The sequence below is a fragment of the Dasypus novemcinctus genome, chromosome 24 (assembly GCF_030445035.2).
Source record: "Dasypus novemcinctus isolate mDasNov1 chromosome 24, mDasNov1.1.hap2, whole genome shotgun sequence".
Classification (NCBI taxonomy): domain Eukaryota; kingdom Metazoa; phylum Chordata; class Mammalia; order Cingulata; family Dasypodidae; genus Dasypus; species Dasypus novemcinctus.
Genome location: NC_080696.1, coordinates 46,350,686 through 46,365,418, shown reverse-complemented (window position 1 = coordinate 46,365,418; position 14,733 = coordinate 46,350,686). Strand labels below are relative to the sequence as shown.

The following is a 14,733-nucleotide window of genomic DNA, read 5'->3' as shown; positions in this document are numbered from 1 at the left end:
TATTTTCTATGTAAACCCTAATACATTTGGGTAAGTCAATAAGTGTTTAGTGATATTCTTGGTGATGGGCAATGATGGAAGGGGGACCGCTCATGCCACAAGACGGGACTTACTGGGGTTGGGCAGTAGGTAGCCTTCACATCTGAGGGTCTATGGCTAGAAACGTCCTACCCTTGAGAGACATGGGCATGGCATGGCCAGGGTCAAAGGGAGCCTCTCCCAGCAGGTTAACACCTCTCGGCTTGTTGATTGGCCCAAGACAATGAACCCTTGGCCAATCAGGGTTGGGCAACTGGAGGCCAGCTAGTCTGGTGATTTGCAAAGTGTGGTCCCTGGACCAGCAGTATTAGTCTTACTTGGAGACTTGTTAGACATGCAAATTCTTGAACCACACCCCAAACTATGGGGGATTGGGACCCAGGAAACTTTTAACAAGTTTTCCATTTGATTCTGATGCGTGTTACAGTGTGGGAATGGTTGCTTTTGCAGGGCATGGCTGTGACACACCTGATTTGAATCCTCGTACAACCACCTTGTGGCTGTATGACTTTGGGCAAGTTACTGCACCTCTTGAAATATCAAATTCCTCGCCTACAAAATGAGAGGTGGGAAGTTGAGGAGATGGTCTCTAAAGCACTTGCTGTGTATCCCCAAGTACTTCTGGCTCCTCTTCCTGTCCTGATTCTTGGACATGAAATAGGCTCTTTCCTCTGTGGGGAACATTCTTTGCCTTCTCGCTTTTCCTGCTGTCTTTAGGTCTCAGTTTAGATTTTATTTATTTATTTATTTATTTACTGCACAGGGTTTTGGAGTTCTTTGAGAAATAGATGGACACTCTTCCCAGGAAAAAAGCACAAATAGACAAACCTTTCTCGTTGACCTTGCCACTAACTGGCTGCATGGTCAGGTTGTTTTCAGAGCCAGTTGCTGGGGAGATAAAAGCATCAGGTGAGGGGAAAGGTACACATTATTACTTTACATTTTTCCAAGGTCTGGTATTTTGAAGCTTGGGAAATAATAGCAATGACCCAATTTAGTAATGTGAAGGCAAGACAGCACTATTTTAACTGGCTTAGTCATCTCTTCATTTTCCTTTTTTTCCCCACTTTCCTTTTGTGGCTTTTCCCATTGCAAATATACGAGGTAATAATCCAGTATTTTCTATGAAGCATGGCAAACATGCTATATATAAGACACAGTTGAACATTCTGTGAGTGTAATTGGAGCATAAATGTAACTAATCAAAATATTATCATGCCAACGGATGTGTGAAGAGTTTGGAGATTTAAAAAAATATACTTTAGTTCCATGTCATTTCAATTTAAAGTTGCAGAAGCAAAGAACTCAGCCCAATGAATGTCAAGAACAATTTGGGGTCTGATATTGTTCCCAGCAGCCCTGTTGTTCTCTTTACTCTTTTTTAAAAATTGAGACTGCAGTTTTATTATTACTTTTCTTTTTAGGAAATACCAGGAATTGAACCTGGGACCTTGTACATGTGAAGCAGATGCTCAACCACTGAGCTACACCCACTCCCTTGTTGTTCTCTTTACTCTTAAGATGGCAGTGGCTTGACAATTGATTTCACTTTTGTTCCTTCTTCCCACTCTTTGCCTCTCTCTCCATCTGCCCTAGTTCCCCCAGGACAAGGCCAGTTAAACCCAGGGAGTTTATGATCACTGTCCAATACCAAATTCAGCAAGCCCTCATGGGGTGGAGCCTAAGCGCTAAATAATGATTGGAATTGCATGTGTTTGAATCCTGGCCCTGCCACTAGCTGTTTGGCCTTGGGAAAGTTAATTAGCCTCTCTGTGCCTCTGTTTTCTCATTTGTCAGAAGAAGATGATAATAGTTTCCTAGGACTGCCATAAGTCCCACATTTCTGGGTGGTTTAAAACAATGGGAATCTATTCTCTCACAGTTCTGGAGGCCAGAAGTCTGAAATCAGGGTGTCGGCAGTGTGGCATGCTCTCTGAAGGTTCTAGTAGAGGAGCCTTCCTTGCCTCTTCAGCTTCTGGGGGTTCCTGGTAATCCTTGGCATTCCGGGACTTGCAACTGCATCACTCCAATCTCTGTCTTCATCTCCAGCCTTCTTCCTGGTGTTTGTCTGAGTCTCTGTTTTCCCTCCAGTCCTTGATTTAAGGCACACCCTCATTCAATATGACCTCATCTTCACTGGTTACTTATACAAAGACCCTTTTCCCAAATAAAGTCACGTTCTGAGCTTCTGGGTGGACGTGAATCCTTAGGAGACACTATTCAACCCAGTTCAAGTGCCTGGCTCACAGGATTTATGGCATTAAATGGACTAATATAAGTGAAATGTGACAGTATAAGTTTGCTGCTGTTAGTATTGTCGAGAGCACGCTTGACAAGGCAGGGACAAGAATTCTTGGAAGTATACAAAAATAGTGTATTATTCCAGGAACAAGATCTAATGAAGGGAAAAGTCCCCTTCTACCCCCTCTCCAGAAGGAGCCTAGATAGAAAATCCAAGCCAGTCCTGGCTCTGAACTCACCACTAATTAGTTGTGGACCCATAAAGTCTTGTATTCATTGGTTTCTATAGGTGGAAGGACCTTAGAGGTACCATGTGACTAGAAAGGGTGCAGAGCAAGGGTCAGGAGTGGGAGTGGCCTTCTCTCTGCCCTTTGATTCTGTCTGGACCTTGACAAAAAAATCATGTGATGCTTCCAACATCACAGAGCAAATTGGACAAGGCCTTAGGTTTCACAATTCGTGTAGCCAAGCTCTCATTTTGTCATGTTTTGGGTTCCATAGTTTTTCCTACAATACCATTGATGTTTCCTTTCCTGATGTGGCAGTTTGATATTATTTATGAATTCCAAAAAAGAGATATTGATTACGTTTGTAAACTGGACTTTTCCTCTGGGTACGGTACCCTTTGATTTATCAGATTCAGCTGAGATGCCTTTGGTTACATTTTGTTAAGATCAGGGTTTTGATTTGATCATATCATTAGAGTGTGCACAGTTGGGTTCCCGCCCCCTTGTTGAGCAGGCATTCACACAGAAAATACACAGCAGAGTAAGAGAGAGAGCTCATTAGACACAGAAAAGACACCCAGAGGATCCTGTGACCTGGAAAGAAGGATGAGCCTGATGGTTTACCTTGCGAAGAGAACAGAGCAGCTAAACCAGAAAGAGATGAGCCCCAGGAAGAGAGATGAGCCCTATGCCAGCCTAGAGCTGAGATGGGAAGAAGCTGGGACCACAGAGCCTTATAAGCAAGAAAGAAGCCTGAACCCTTGCAGGTGTTGTCTGCCATCGTGCTTCAACATGTGGCAACAGACTTTGGGTGAGAAATTACTCTTATGGTACCTTGAGTTGGACTCTTTAGGGGCTTGTGACCTAAATAAATACCCTTTATAAAAGCCAACAGGGTTCTGGTACTTTGCATCAGCACCCCTTTGGCTGACTAATATTCTTGGGATCCTGAGATGTTATGCTGAGATGTCCAGGGAGGCAAGTTATGAAGTTACAAAGTGGGAGAGCATAGGTCCCTGGTGTTCCTGCAGTGTTGACCAGGTCTGTGTTCATGGGAAGATTATTGCAAGGACCAAAAAGACAATGTTGGGTATAGGGTGTTTTGGGTTTTGGAGTGAGGGTGGATCTGAGAGGTTCTTAAAGTCTTGTGTGTGGGTTGGATTTTATTCTACTTTCTTGGTCTCCACAAATTTTCTTCTCTTCTCTCCTTCCTGCTCTGTGTCCTTTTCCTTGCCTGTACTTCATTTCTCTTGCTTCACCACCTCTCTTTTTCCCTCTTTCCCTTCCTCTGCTCCTCTCCCTTCCTCCCTTCCTCTCCTCATCCACTTCTTTTCCTTGTAGGCTTCTACTTTTTCCTTCTTTTCTTACTTCCTTCTTCCTGCCCCTTCTCTCCCTCTTACTTCTCTTCTCTCTTTTCTCCCTCTCCTCCTCATTTCTTTTAATCTTTTCCTCAGGAAGCGGGGAGGGATGGAGGGGTCTCAGGCTCCTGGCCTTTGGGGGAAAGACGTGTACCTGAACCTCCTGCCTGGCTGTCCTGAGCATGGCCTAGCATAGCGCTCCTTCTAGCAGTTCCTTCAAATCCTCTCACTGGGTTTAATTCCATTTTTAAGCTACTTTGTCCATACCTATGTGGATTATCAGATAGCTGTTTCTTGGAAAATCTCTTTGACCAATGTACATATGAAGTGCTTAACTCCCAACTTATAGGTCTGAATGGAAGATTACAAAAATAGTTTTTATTTATTCACACAAACTGATACAATGTTCACAATGTTCAATTCCTTGAAATTTCTGGATGTATTTTTAAGAAATAGATGTATGCATCCATTAAGCTGTAATTAACCCTCCCCAGATTTTCTGGTATATTAGACAAGAAGCAAATTTTCTCTTTTTTTCACCACATGATAATTAGATTGATTTCATAGATAATATGGATAATGTTGAAAGACATGTTTATTACTATGGCTATTGGTTTATTGTCACTTTTATGATTGGCTTAATTATGATTATTTTTCATAGTAATGCTGGTAACACTATGTGTTTCTCTTCCACATATATTTTCCTAATGGTACATTGTGTCTTTTGGCAGTTTTGTGTTCCTTGCCCCTTTATTGCTATCAGGCAGCTAAAATTGAATCATTATTGTCTTTTAAATTAGGCCTTGTGCAAAATAGCCATGATAGGAGTAGATACAGAGAGATAAAGGAACAGTGATGCAGGGATACCTGTGTTCTGGGCATTGGTGAAAGCCATAGTTAGTGGCATGTTAGTGTGAAGTTATCTAATGAAGGACGTGGCTGGAGTCATCGGTGTGGATTTCAGGAAGGGAAACACCTGAGCAAAAACCCAAAGGCAGGGAAGTGCATAGAACGTTTGGGTGTGTATTAGGATTAGGAAATTATTACAAATTTGGTGGCTTAAAACAGCCCCAAATTTATTATGTTACATTCTGGACGTCAGAAGTCCACAAAGCAAGATGTTGGCAGGGCTGTGCTCCTTTCTGGAGACTCTAACAGGATAATGTCTGCCTCCCTCCCTCCCTCTCTCCCTTCTTCCCAGCTTCTAGAGACTCAAGGTCAGCTGATTAGCAACCTTACTTACTTCTCCTTTGTTATGTAACCTAACATATTCACAAGTTCTGGGGATTAGGATTTGGGCATCTTTGGGAGGCTATTTTGCCTATGATAGCATGGATAAGGGCTGTGAGGGGAAGAGTCTCCAAATATAAGGCAGGGAGGTGGGGGCCAAGGTGTGGAGAATTCACACTATCCCCATGAATGACGGTGGACTTTATTTTCTAGGAAATGGGGAGTCCCTGGAAGCCACATCATGGTCAACTTTGCACCTCAGAAAGATGGTGCCGCTTGATGTGGGATTGGGTGGTGAAAGAATCCGGACTAGAGTGGTTAGGAAGCTGCTGCCAAAGTCCATGAAACAAATGGCAAGGATCGGAACGACAGCCATGGGGAGGAGAGGAAGCAGCTAATCTGATGAAACAGAAGCTTCCCCAGAACGTGATTACTGATCAGGTGTAAGGGGTAGGGATGGGCAGCAACTTTTATTCATTCCTCAGTGGGTTCCTTGCTATTTTCCTCATTAGTCTATTCAAGTGGCCCCACCATACTGAAAACTCAGAGGGTATGTGAAATACTGACACACTGTTTTTGAGGACCTACATGCCGTGGTCCTCTTCTAGTCACTTTATAGATAGTACTTCATTTAATCCTCAAGACCATCATGGGAGATGGGATTTATTGGCTGTTTTGAATAAAAACACACTGAAGTTCAGAGAATTTCAGGGATTGGTCGAGGTTGTCCAGAGAGAAGAGGTGTAGCTAGGTTTCCAACACAGGCCAGTCCATCCCAGGGCCTATCAGAAGCATCCTGCATTAGCCCAGCCCAGCAACGCCAGGGGCTCAAAATGTATTTCAAAGCTGAGGCTGTGAGATGCCTCTATGTGTGTGTGCTTTCCGGAAAGGCATCTGGCATTTGTAACACCTAAGGCCCTTCTGTCTCCTGGAGACAGCATAGGATTTTTCCCTCCTAAATAATTCTCTGGGGACCACTCTTGTGGCTGTACAACTCAGGCATCCATAGTGGAAACTGAAACAGGAGTCAGGAAACCTGAGTCTGTATCTTCTTGTAGGTCACTCACTTCCCCTCACAGGAGTTTGTAAGTTTGGATTAGTGGAGCTCCTGGGTCTCACCTGGAGGTAATTATGCTTTGATGAACAAGGCACAACTTCTAGACAGTGCTTATCTGGTAGAACTTTCTGCAATGATGGAGACATTCTCTAGCTGCATTGTCCAATATGGCAGCTACAAGCCACAGCTCGGCCAATTTATTTATAAAATTATTGTTTATTGAGTCGAGTATTGTTTTTTCATTTACTCTTCACTGAAAACAGACAGATCACTATGGTGTGTAGGTTTTATCATCCCATTTTATAAATGAAGACACTGAGGTCCTGGGCCTTTTCATTGGCTTGCTCAAAGTCACACAACTAAGAAACAACAAGAGTGGGACTGAGATCCAATTTTCTTGACTGCAAATCCAGGGCTCGTTCCACTCTACCACAGCTGCCTCGGCTGCTGGTGGCACTCGGGCCTCACCGCCATCCGTCTCCTTCCCGTAGGTCCTGGCGCTGGAAGCTGGCGACGCCACCTGTCTGCAGGGGCCGCTCGGAGCTCCCGGCGCTCCGGGCCCTCAGCTGCCAGCCGCATGAGCACATTCATGTAATCTTAATGAACAATGTGCAAAGCTATTAAAAACGCAATTAGGGCTTTCTTTTTACTGCCGACGTGAGGAAATGCAATCCTGAGGTGCTCATGTGTAAACACAATAGCCGCCATCTGCTACAGAGAAGCGATTTGCCTCCAAAACGGGGATCTGTGTTGCAGACACATCAATAATGGGGCGCTTATCAAGGCATCATTATGCACCCGGGGAAAAAATGCAAAATTTATGGCCAGCCAGAGAGTACTTCCTGGTTAAATTCCACAGTTTTCGGTGCTATGTATAATAACTGTGAGGAAACTAAAGCTGTTTTATGTTCCTTATCACGTTAGCAGATTTAAAAAGAAAAAAAAGAGAGGAGAATGTATTTACAGTCTTCTTTCTTGTTTCTGACTGATCTTGGCATAATGGCTGGCTCATTTTTGATCTCCAGGAAACTGACAGCCCCAGGCTGATATTAATTATGCCAACCTGTTGATCAAAGAGGGCCCCACTGAGCTGATGGTATGCGTATGCCACGGCTTCCGCTCCTGAACCGTCTCTAAAACGGCAGGCCTGTGCTCAACCCAGAGATACAGATTTCTTCTTCTCTGGATGAGGCAGCCAGAGCTCTGTGATGTGGGCTAGATGGAGAGGGGGCTGTAGATGGCTGGAACCCTCTCTCTCTCCCCTAAGATCTAGACTTTCATTGCTGGATGCTTCGGTTTCCTGTTTCTGTTCCTTTGTACATGCTCTTCCCTCCATTTGGAAGACCCTCCCGAGTTATCAGCAGGTGCGCTTCTGTGGAATTTGTTCTGGGTGGAAAAGGGGCAAGGCTCAGATAGCTCTAATGTGTGGCATTCAGCTCCATGCCTTCCAGTATCTATTTGCACCCACTGATCCATCCTGATCTCATGTGGCCAAACTTATTCCTGGTGAAGGGGCATTAGGAGAGAAAAAAATGGAGCCCTGTGTTGAGTTAGCATGAAAACATTCAGATGTGTCCTACAACCTGGAAGGGCCTGATGGAGCCCACATTGCAGGGTCCAGTCCAACATCCTTCTGAAATGCAAAACTGCCCATGACATACTATCAAAAGACCCCTCTTCTTACAGAATAGAGTCCCCCATCTTTCATGGGGGTTTGGGGGTTTTGGAGTCCTCCACATCCTAACCCCACCTCTCTACCTTATATATGGAGACTCTTCCCCTCCCCACCTATAGCCCTCAACTACCCTGTGATGGCCAGAATAATAGCCTCCCAGAGATGTCCACATCGTAATCCCCAGAACCCATGAATATGTTAGGTTACAGGGCAAAGGAGAATTAAGCCTGAAGATGGAATTAAGTTTGCTAATCAGCTGATCTTTTGATGAGGCGATTGCCCTGGTCCATCTGGCTGGGCCCAGTGTAATCACAAGGGTTCTAATAAGTAAAGGAGGGAGGCAGAAGAGTAAGCGAGAGAGATTGGAAGGTGCTGTTCTGCTGGCTTTGAAAACAGATGAAGGGGCCACAAGCCAAGGGATGGAGGTGGCCTCTAGAAGTTGGAAAAGACAAGAAAATGGATTCTCCTCCAGAGTCTCCAGAAAGAACTTCAGCCCTGTCAATTTGAGGACCATGAGACCTACTTAGGACTTTTGACTTCCAAACGTGTAAGATAATGATGGAGGAGAAAATCCACCCTGAAGGATGTTGACAAGTGACAGTAAGAGCTGAACTAAAGGGGGCATTGGTGCTGGGTGAACCTGTACCCTGTTGGAGGAGGAGAAAAAGAGCTATGCACGTTCATAAGGAAGAGCATCTCTTGTTGACTTTGGGTCCAAATTAGTTCTTTTGTTCCCAAGTGAGCTCCTGTGTATGTCCAGAGTGGGCAGACTGTCCTGCTCATTAAGAAGGATCTGTCCAATCAGTGGGAGACCATGAATGATCACAGGGTCCATACGCAGGGATCTATACATTGAAGAGGCAGTGAGGCTGTGGGGCTTAGCACCAATAAAGTAGCAGTGAGGGCCATGCCTTGGGGACTTTCACAGATAGTGGGAGACCCTAGGAGCTGGACTTCCTACAGCTGCTCAGAGTTCTGTGCCAGGACTTACTATATGCTCACTGGCTGGGGAGGTTTTGCTTCTGTTCATTCTTCAAGTTCCGGCTGAATTTCGCCAACTCCTGAAAGACATCCTTATCCACCCTGGCTGAGTGAATTCCTTCTTCCTCTGTCCTTGTACATATGGGTTTTTCTACACCAGGCCTGTCCTTTTCAGTACAGGAGGCTGAAAGCTGGGTTTGCTGCTAGATCCACTGCGATTGCTTCCTTCGCACCTTGGTGGGACCTTCCTCCATTGCTGCCCCCTCTGCAGGGAGTTCTCACAGTCTTCAGTTCCTTGAGTGCCTGGTTCATTAAATCACTGACTTTCAGTTCAAAGATTGGGTTGAGTGTCCCTGCTTGGTGGAGCCTAGGCCATGTACCTGAGCCTCAGCTATGAGCAGGGCTGGGAAGGGGGCATCTGACCTTTTCTGTTTCAGGAGAGGAAGGTGGGCTCTGCCTCATGAATCAGGGAGTTCCCCAAATAGAAGAAGAGAGTTCAGATATTAGGTGACTAAATCACAGGGGAAGTTTCTACTCCAGACCATTAGTCTTCTCAACCTAGGATGGCCCGAAAGCAGCCACACTTGGCTGGTGATGTCTGAGGAGCAACATGTAACCATGATGCTTGGGTCAGCGGCTGTGATGTGGTCCCACTGCTAAAAGGTCGTTCCCCCCCCCCCCCCCCCCCCGCAGGTCTACACCTACCTTTTTTTTTTTTGCCAAACTGAGAGCCAAATGATCTGACCCCCAATTTTGCTTTATTCTTTACACTATCGTCCCCTGGTGATAACAGGATATGGGGCTGTGAAGAGCCTTCCACAGTCATATAAGAGCCCTGGCAGTTTGGGCAGTGTATGCCCACTGGCTTCTGAGTTGGTCTGCCATCCTTATATTTCACTGGCCTTTCTGGCTTGAGAGGACCTATGTGGGCAGGTTACCATATGTGTCTGTGGTGGTCAGAGTACAAGCCCCCTACTCCTAATGGTCCACACCCTAATCCCAGAACCTGTGACAATACTACCATACATGGTAAAAGGGGCTTTGCAGATGTGATTAAGTTGAGGATCTTGAGATGGGGAGATTATCCTGGATTATTCAGGTGGGCCCAAAGATAGGGCCAAAGGCAGTAACAGGCAATGTGATGAAGGCACCAGAGGTTGGAGTGATGCACTTAGAAGATAGATGGAGGGGCCATGAATCCAGGAATACAGATGGCCTCTAGAAGCTGCAAAAGCAGGGGAATGAATTTTCCCCTGAAGGTTCCAGAAAGAGCACAGCCCTGCCAATACCTTGATTTTAGACTTCTGACCTCCAAAACTGTAAGACAATAAATGCATGTTGTATTAAGCCGATAACTTTATGGTAATTAGTTGCGACAGCAAGGGAAAATGAATTCAGTATCTAAATCTTATGCCCCCAAACTCCCACCTGTGCTTGACTGTAGAGCCTCTGCCTATCCCTCATGAGCCTCTCCCCAGTTGTGATGAGAAATCCTGGGCATCTAATGGGTGCTCAAGTACAAGATCAGTCACTCATGTTGTCCCATTCTGTACATCTCGTGGAAGCCCACTGCTGCAGGTGAAGGAGACCTTCACGATGATGCTGTATCCCTTCCTTCCTGCCAAGCATGCCAGATGTCGATGCTGAGTTTTTGCCCCCACCCCATCCCTGAAAGTCACTCTCCTACTTTCTGCCACGGGTCCCCAATGTAGTACTGCTTGTTTCCTCAATCTCCCCAAGGTGTTCATGAGCAGGTCTCGATTCTGCTGCAAACTTCTGTGCATTCTTCCCTCGTTTGGGGTAAGCTGGTTGGGGTACGGTGGGCAGTCAGCACTTCACTTCTTCCATTTTATTTTTAATTATCTTGTCTATCTCTCTGAGCCTTGCACCAGAACAGAAACCTTTCCGTCTAGTCTAAAGTCTGAAGAATACATATCATTACAGAAGTCAATACTCAGGTATCAGGTTGGTGGTAGGGAGAACATGATTTATTACCCTAACACAATCCAATTCTGACCCACCTAAGATACAAAGTGTTCAAATGGGTCCAAATTGCTTCTTTATTCCTCAAGGATTCATTCTCAGAGGCCATTCATTGTTTGTTTTCTTCTTTCTATTTCTACCCTGTTCTTAAAGATGCCTCCATTCAGAGTATCTTCAATTTTATTCAGTAGCTATTGTTTCCCATCTGATCCTGTTGAATTAAGGGGCTTGAAGGAAATAGGGGTTCCTTTATTACTGACATGCAAAAATAATTATGATATTGCTAGTGATGGTAATAGTTCAACTTCAAAATCCCAATGGTTTCATGCCCAATGTTCACTTAAACTTCAAAAAGGTGTTCTTAGTAGGTAGGTGGCCTACCCCATGGTCATACTGGAAGCCAGACTCCTTTTATTATGTCTCTGTCCTCCCCTAGGCCCTTGGGTTTCTGTGTGCTCAGCTAGTGGATGGGAAAAGAGAAAAGATGTGAGATTCTTACACATTAATGTATAAATAAACTGCCTGGGGATCTTGATAAAATGCATATTCAGATCCAGGAGGTCTGGGGGACTGATTCTGCATTTCTTACAAATTCTCGGATGATGCTGAGGCTGCTGGCCCAATGACCACCCTTTGAGAGGCAAGATAATGGGGCATGGGGCAGAAGAGAGGCTTCTATGGACCAGGACGAGAAGTGTACATATCGCACTCACACCAGACTGTGTTGCCTGGCCCCACCCAACTATAAAGAGAGGCTGGTGGAAGTACTACAATGACGTGCCCAGAATGAAAAGGAACTAGGTTTGCTAATCAATTGCCACTTTCTCCAGCATGGAGAGCTGATGGAGAGCCAAGTATTTTAACCAGCTCTGCCTTCAGAAAAGTAGTGGCATCCACTGTCAACAGTTACGGGGGCAGCTAGATGACAAATGTCCCTAGACTTGCAGCTGTGGACAGCTCTTACATGGTTGGTGTGAAGCCCGGCAGAGTTGGATAAGTGCCACTCCCTTAGCGAGGCTGCCCTGCTACCAGAGCTAGGATGAAAAGATACGGGAACATGCACTGGTGGAAGGCAACCTTCCCAGATGCTCTTTGCTGTGGATTATAAGCAACTGAGGGACACAGACGCCTGGTATGAATTGGCAGCAGTACTGGAGGTGAAAAGGCCATGAGGACAGCACAGGATTCAGAGTGGAGAGAGCCAGGCACACCTTGCTTCCCAAGCTTCTTCCTATGCCAAGAGGTACATTTTCTGATTGGTGGGGTGTTGAGAGTCTGCTGGCTCTGAGCTAAGTTTTCTTTTTTAACAGGTAAAGGTGGCTCTGTCCTTGCTTCTTGTAGGCTCCTTTTTGAGACTAGCCCAGCCAGTGACTCAAAATGAAAGCCCCAGTAGTACAGCTTTGGCCCTCAGGGCCTGGGTGAAGGTGAGGGTGTCAAGGGGGGTGGACAAGGGGTATCCATGGTCATCCAACTGCTCTGCATATTGGCTGAGAAGAGGAGGAAGAGGATGAGGCTCAGGGAGCCTAATTTGGTTTCGCATCCAAGTTTGTTTTCTGTAATACAGCTTTGTGAACAGTAAGTGAGGTTTTGAACCTACCATATTTAATCTGTTCAGAACTTGAAGGGAACTGGGTGTGATTGATTGGCACCCTCTAGAAGACCAATAAGATATGGATTGCTTAGCACTCATTAACTGGCAGATGTTAGACATTTTCATTTTAGAGTGAAAGAGTGGGGCTACTGATAGCTTTTGAAGTGGCTCACCTTGGATGAGGATAATTAGTCATAAGGTTTCAATCTGAATTGAAGGTTTTCATGGTTAGAATAAGAAGACTTCAAAGCAACAGTGGTTTTTCAGGCAGAAATAGTCATCCAAGAATCACCTGAGTCTATTTACTGTGCTTTATGATGCAATTTATTCCATAGAATCAGAGGACTCTAAGGCATAGAATTCAGCCCTCAATGTTGATTGGATTGTGAGATTTCCTTAGACATCTCAATTTGTTCAGGCTGTGTTTAGCCACCTGCAGTGATGGGGAATTGTCTCTGGGCAGTCAATCCCATGTTGCAAAACCCCTACACATGCCAAAGTCCTATTCTCACACCCATAGGTCTGCACCTGCTTGCAGCTTGGTGGCTCCAGGCTGGGCTTGGCCAGGCAGCTGTACTTCTAGCTGCGAGGGTGGCCTGGCTTGGTTCTGCACTTCCATTGAGCTCAGCCCTCCTCCCCCAGGTGTTTTACTCTAAATCCCAAACTGAAAGGGGCAGCAGCTACCTAAGGCTTGTACTTCTCATGAAAGGTGGCAGAAGTACAAAGAGGGAAAGCCCAGCTCGACAAGCACATTTCGAGTCTCTGCTTGAATCATGTCTGATAGCATACTGGTGACCAAAACAGGTTGCACGGTGGAGTCCAAGATCAAAATGCATGCCCTCTGCCTCTACTGGGAAGAACTGCTAAGCCAGTGGCAAAGGGCATGGATCCAGGGAGGGCTGTAGAACTGGGAATACCTGTTCAGTCTGGCACAGCAACTCAAAAGAAGCACATTTCCCTTCCATGAGACAGTCTTTTTAGCGCCTGGAGAGGATAGTCATGTTTTCTGCAAATAGTAAGAATAGCATAAACTTTGAGGTTGGTGAGAATCTTGATCTCATCCCTCCCCTCTGAGGTACCCAGGGCAAATCACTCAATCATTAAATAAAATGAAGTCTGTCTCCAAGGGTCATTCTTAGGATAAAATGGAGTAATATAAACATAAGGCTCCTAGCATGAACACTGGTACTCCTTAGGTGCTAGCAAGCATTAATCACTCTCCCCTCCAGGCTGAGCATCTCTCTATAGTTTTGCACATGTTTTCAGAGTCCTCCTTGCTTACATGAATAAACTCTACTTTTGGACACCCCCTTTCCATGTATGGCTGCCTGCACTGAGTGCAGGGTGCCAGACAGAACTTGTTGGAATAATGACACCTCCTGTGTTGGGGAGGTTTCCCATCCAAGTTCAAATAAGGTTGCGTTTCACTTCATTTCACTACAGTTGCAGTTTACTGCTACAGGTGAAATGAAAAGCAGTTAAATCCCTGCTTTTTCATTCCATACTCCCTCAGGAGCTGCTGTGTTTTTCGATTCTTGCATTGGATGTAGAGTTTCTTTTGCAAATGCTTGTTGACTGCCTCCATGGGACAGAACTTCATACTTGTCCCACGGCTTTAATTCTTAAAGCCACCTTGTTGAGTAGGATATTTTAATTCCCAGTTACAGAAGAGGACACTCAACCTCAGAGAGGAGCTGTGGCCTCCTCAGTGTGGACCAGGCACTCCTGGAGGGAATTGCTCTCTGGCCACCCCCCTGGCTGCCATGTTTGTGGACGCGACTCATTTTCAGATGGATTTTCTTTCTCTCTTCTTGCCTCTGCTTCCTGCCCATTTGCGGGTCTCCAGGCTCCTTCATGATGGTGAACAGCTCCGGGAGGGCCTCGGGCCAGAAGGCCCACCTGCTGCTGCCGACCCTGAAGGAGAACGACACCCACTGCATCGATTTCCATTACTACTTCTCCAGCCGAGACAGGTCCAGTCCAGGGGCCTTGAATGTCTACGTGAAGGTGAATGGTGGACCCCAGGGGAACCCTGTCTGGAACGTGTCTGGAGTCGTGACTGAAGGCTGGGTGAAGGCAGAGCTCGCCATCAGCACCTTCTGGCCACATTTCTACCAGGTATGGTATTTTACTATTGTTTGTTTAGAAACAAAAAGCAATAATGAATCCATGCCCCTCTTGCTCTGCCTAGGTTTAAAAGGACTTCATTTACCCACTGGCTGTTTTGACTTGTGTATACTGAGCTTTTCCACTTAGCCAAGCCCCGGGAACACAGAGGCAGTCCAACACAGCCCTGCCTCCTGGAGATCACAGCTGGAGGAGGGGACTCACACATATGTAAACATTACAAT

General features: G+C 45.7%; 1 protein-coding gene across 2 annotated transcripts in view; it reads left to right on the top strand.

The window, feature by feature from the left end:
- Positions 1 to 14,733, top strand: part of PTPRT (protein tyrosine phosphatase receptor type T) — a 1,175,887-nt gene that overhangs the window by 398,796 nt on the left and 762,358 nt on the right. For both annotated transcript variants that reach the window (XM_058287117.2, XM_071211722.1), the window contains exon 3: positions 14,229 to 14,500. In XM_058287117.2, the coding sequence (XP_058143100.2) occupies positions 14,229 to 14,500 (272 nt within the window). The remainder of the gene's footprint in view (positions 1 to 14,228; positions 14,501 to 14,733) is intronic.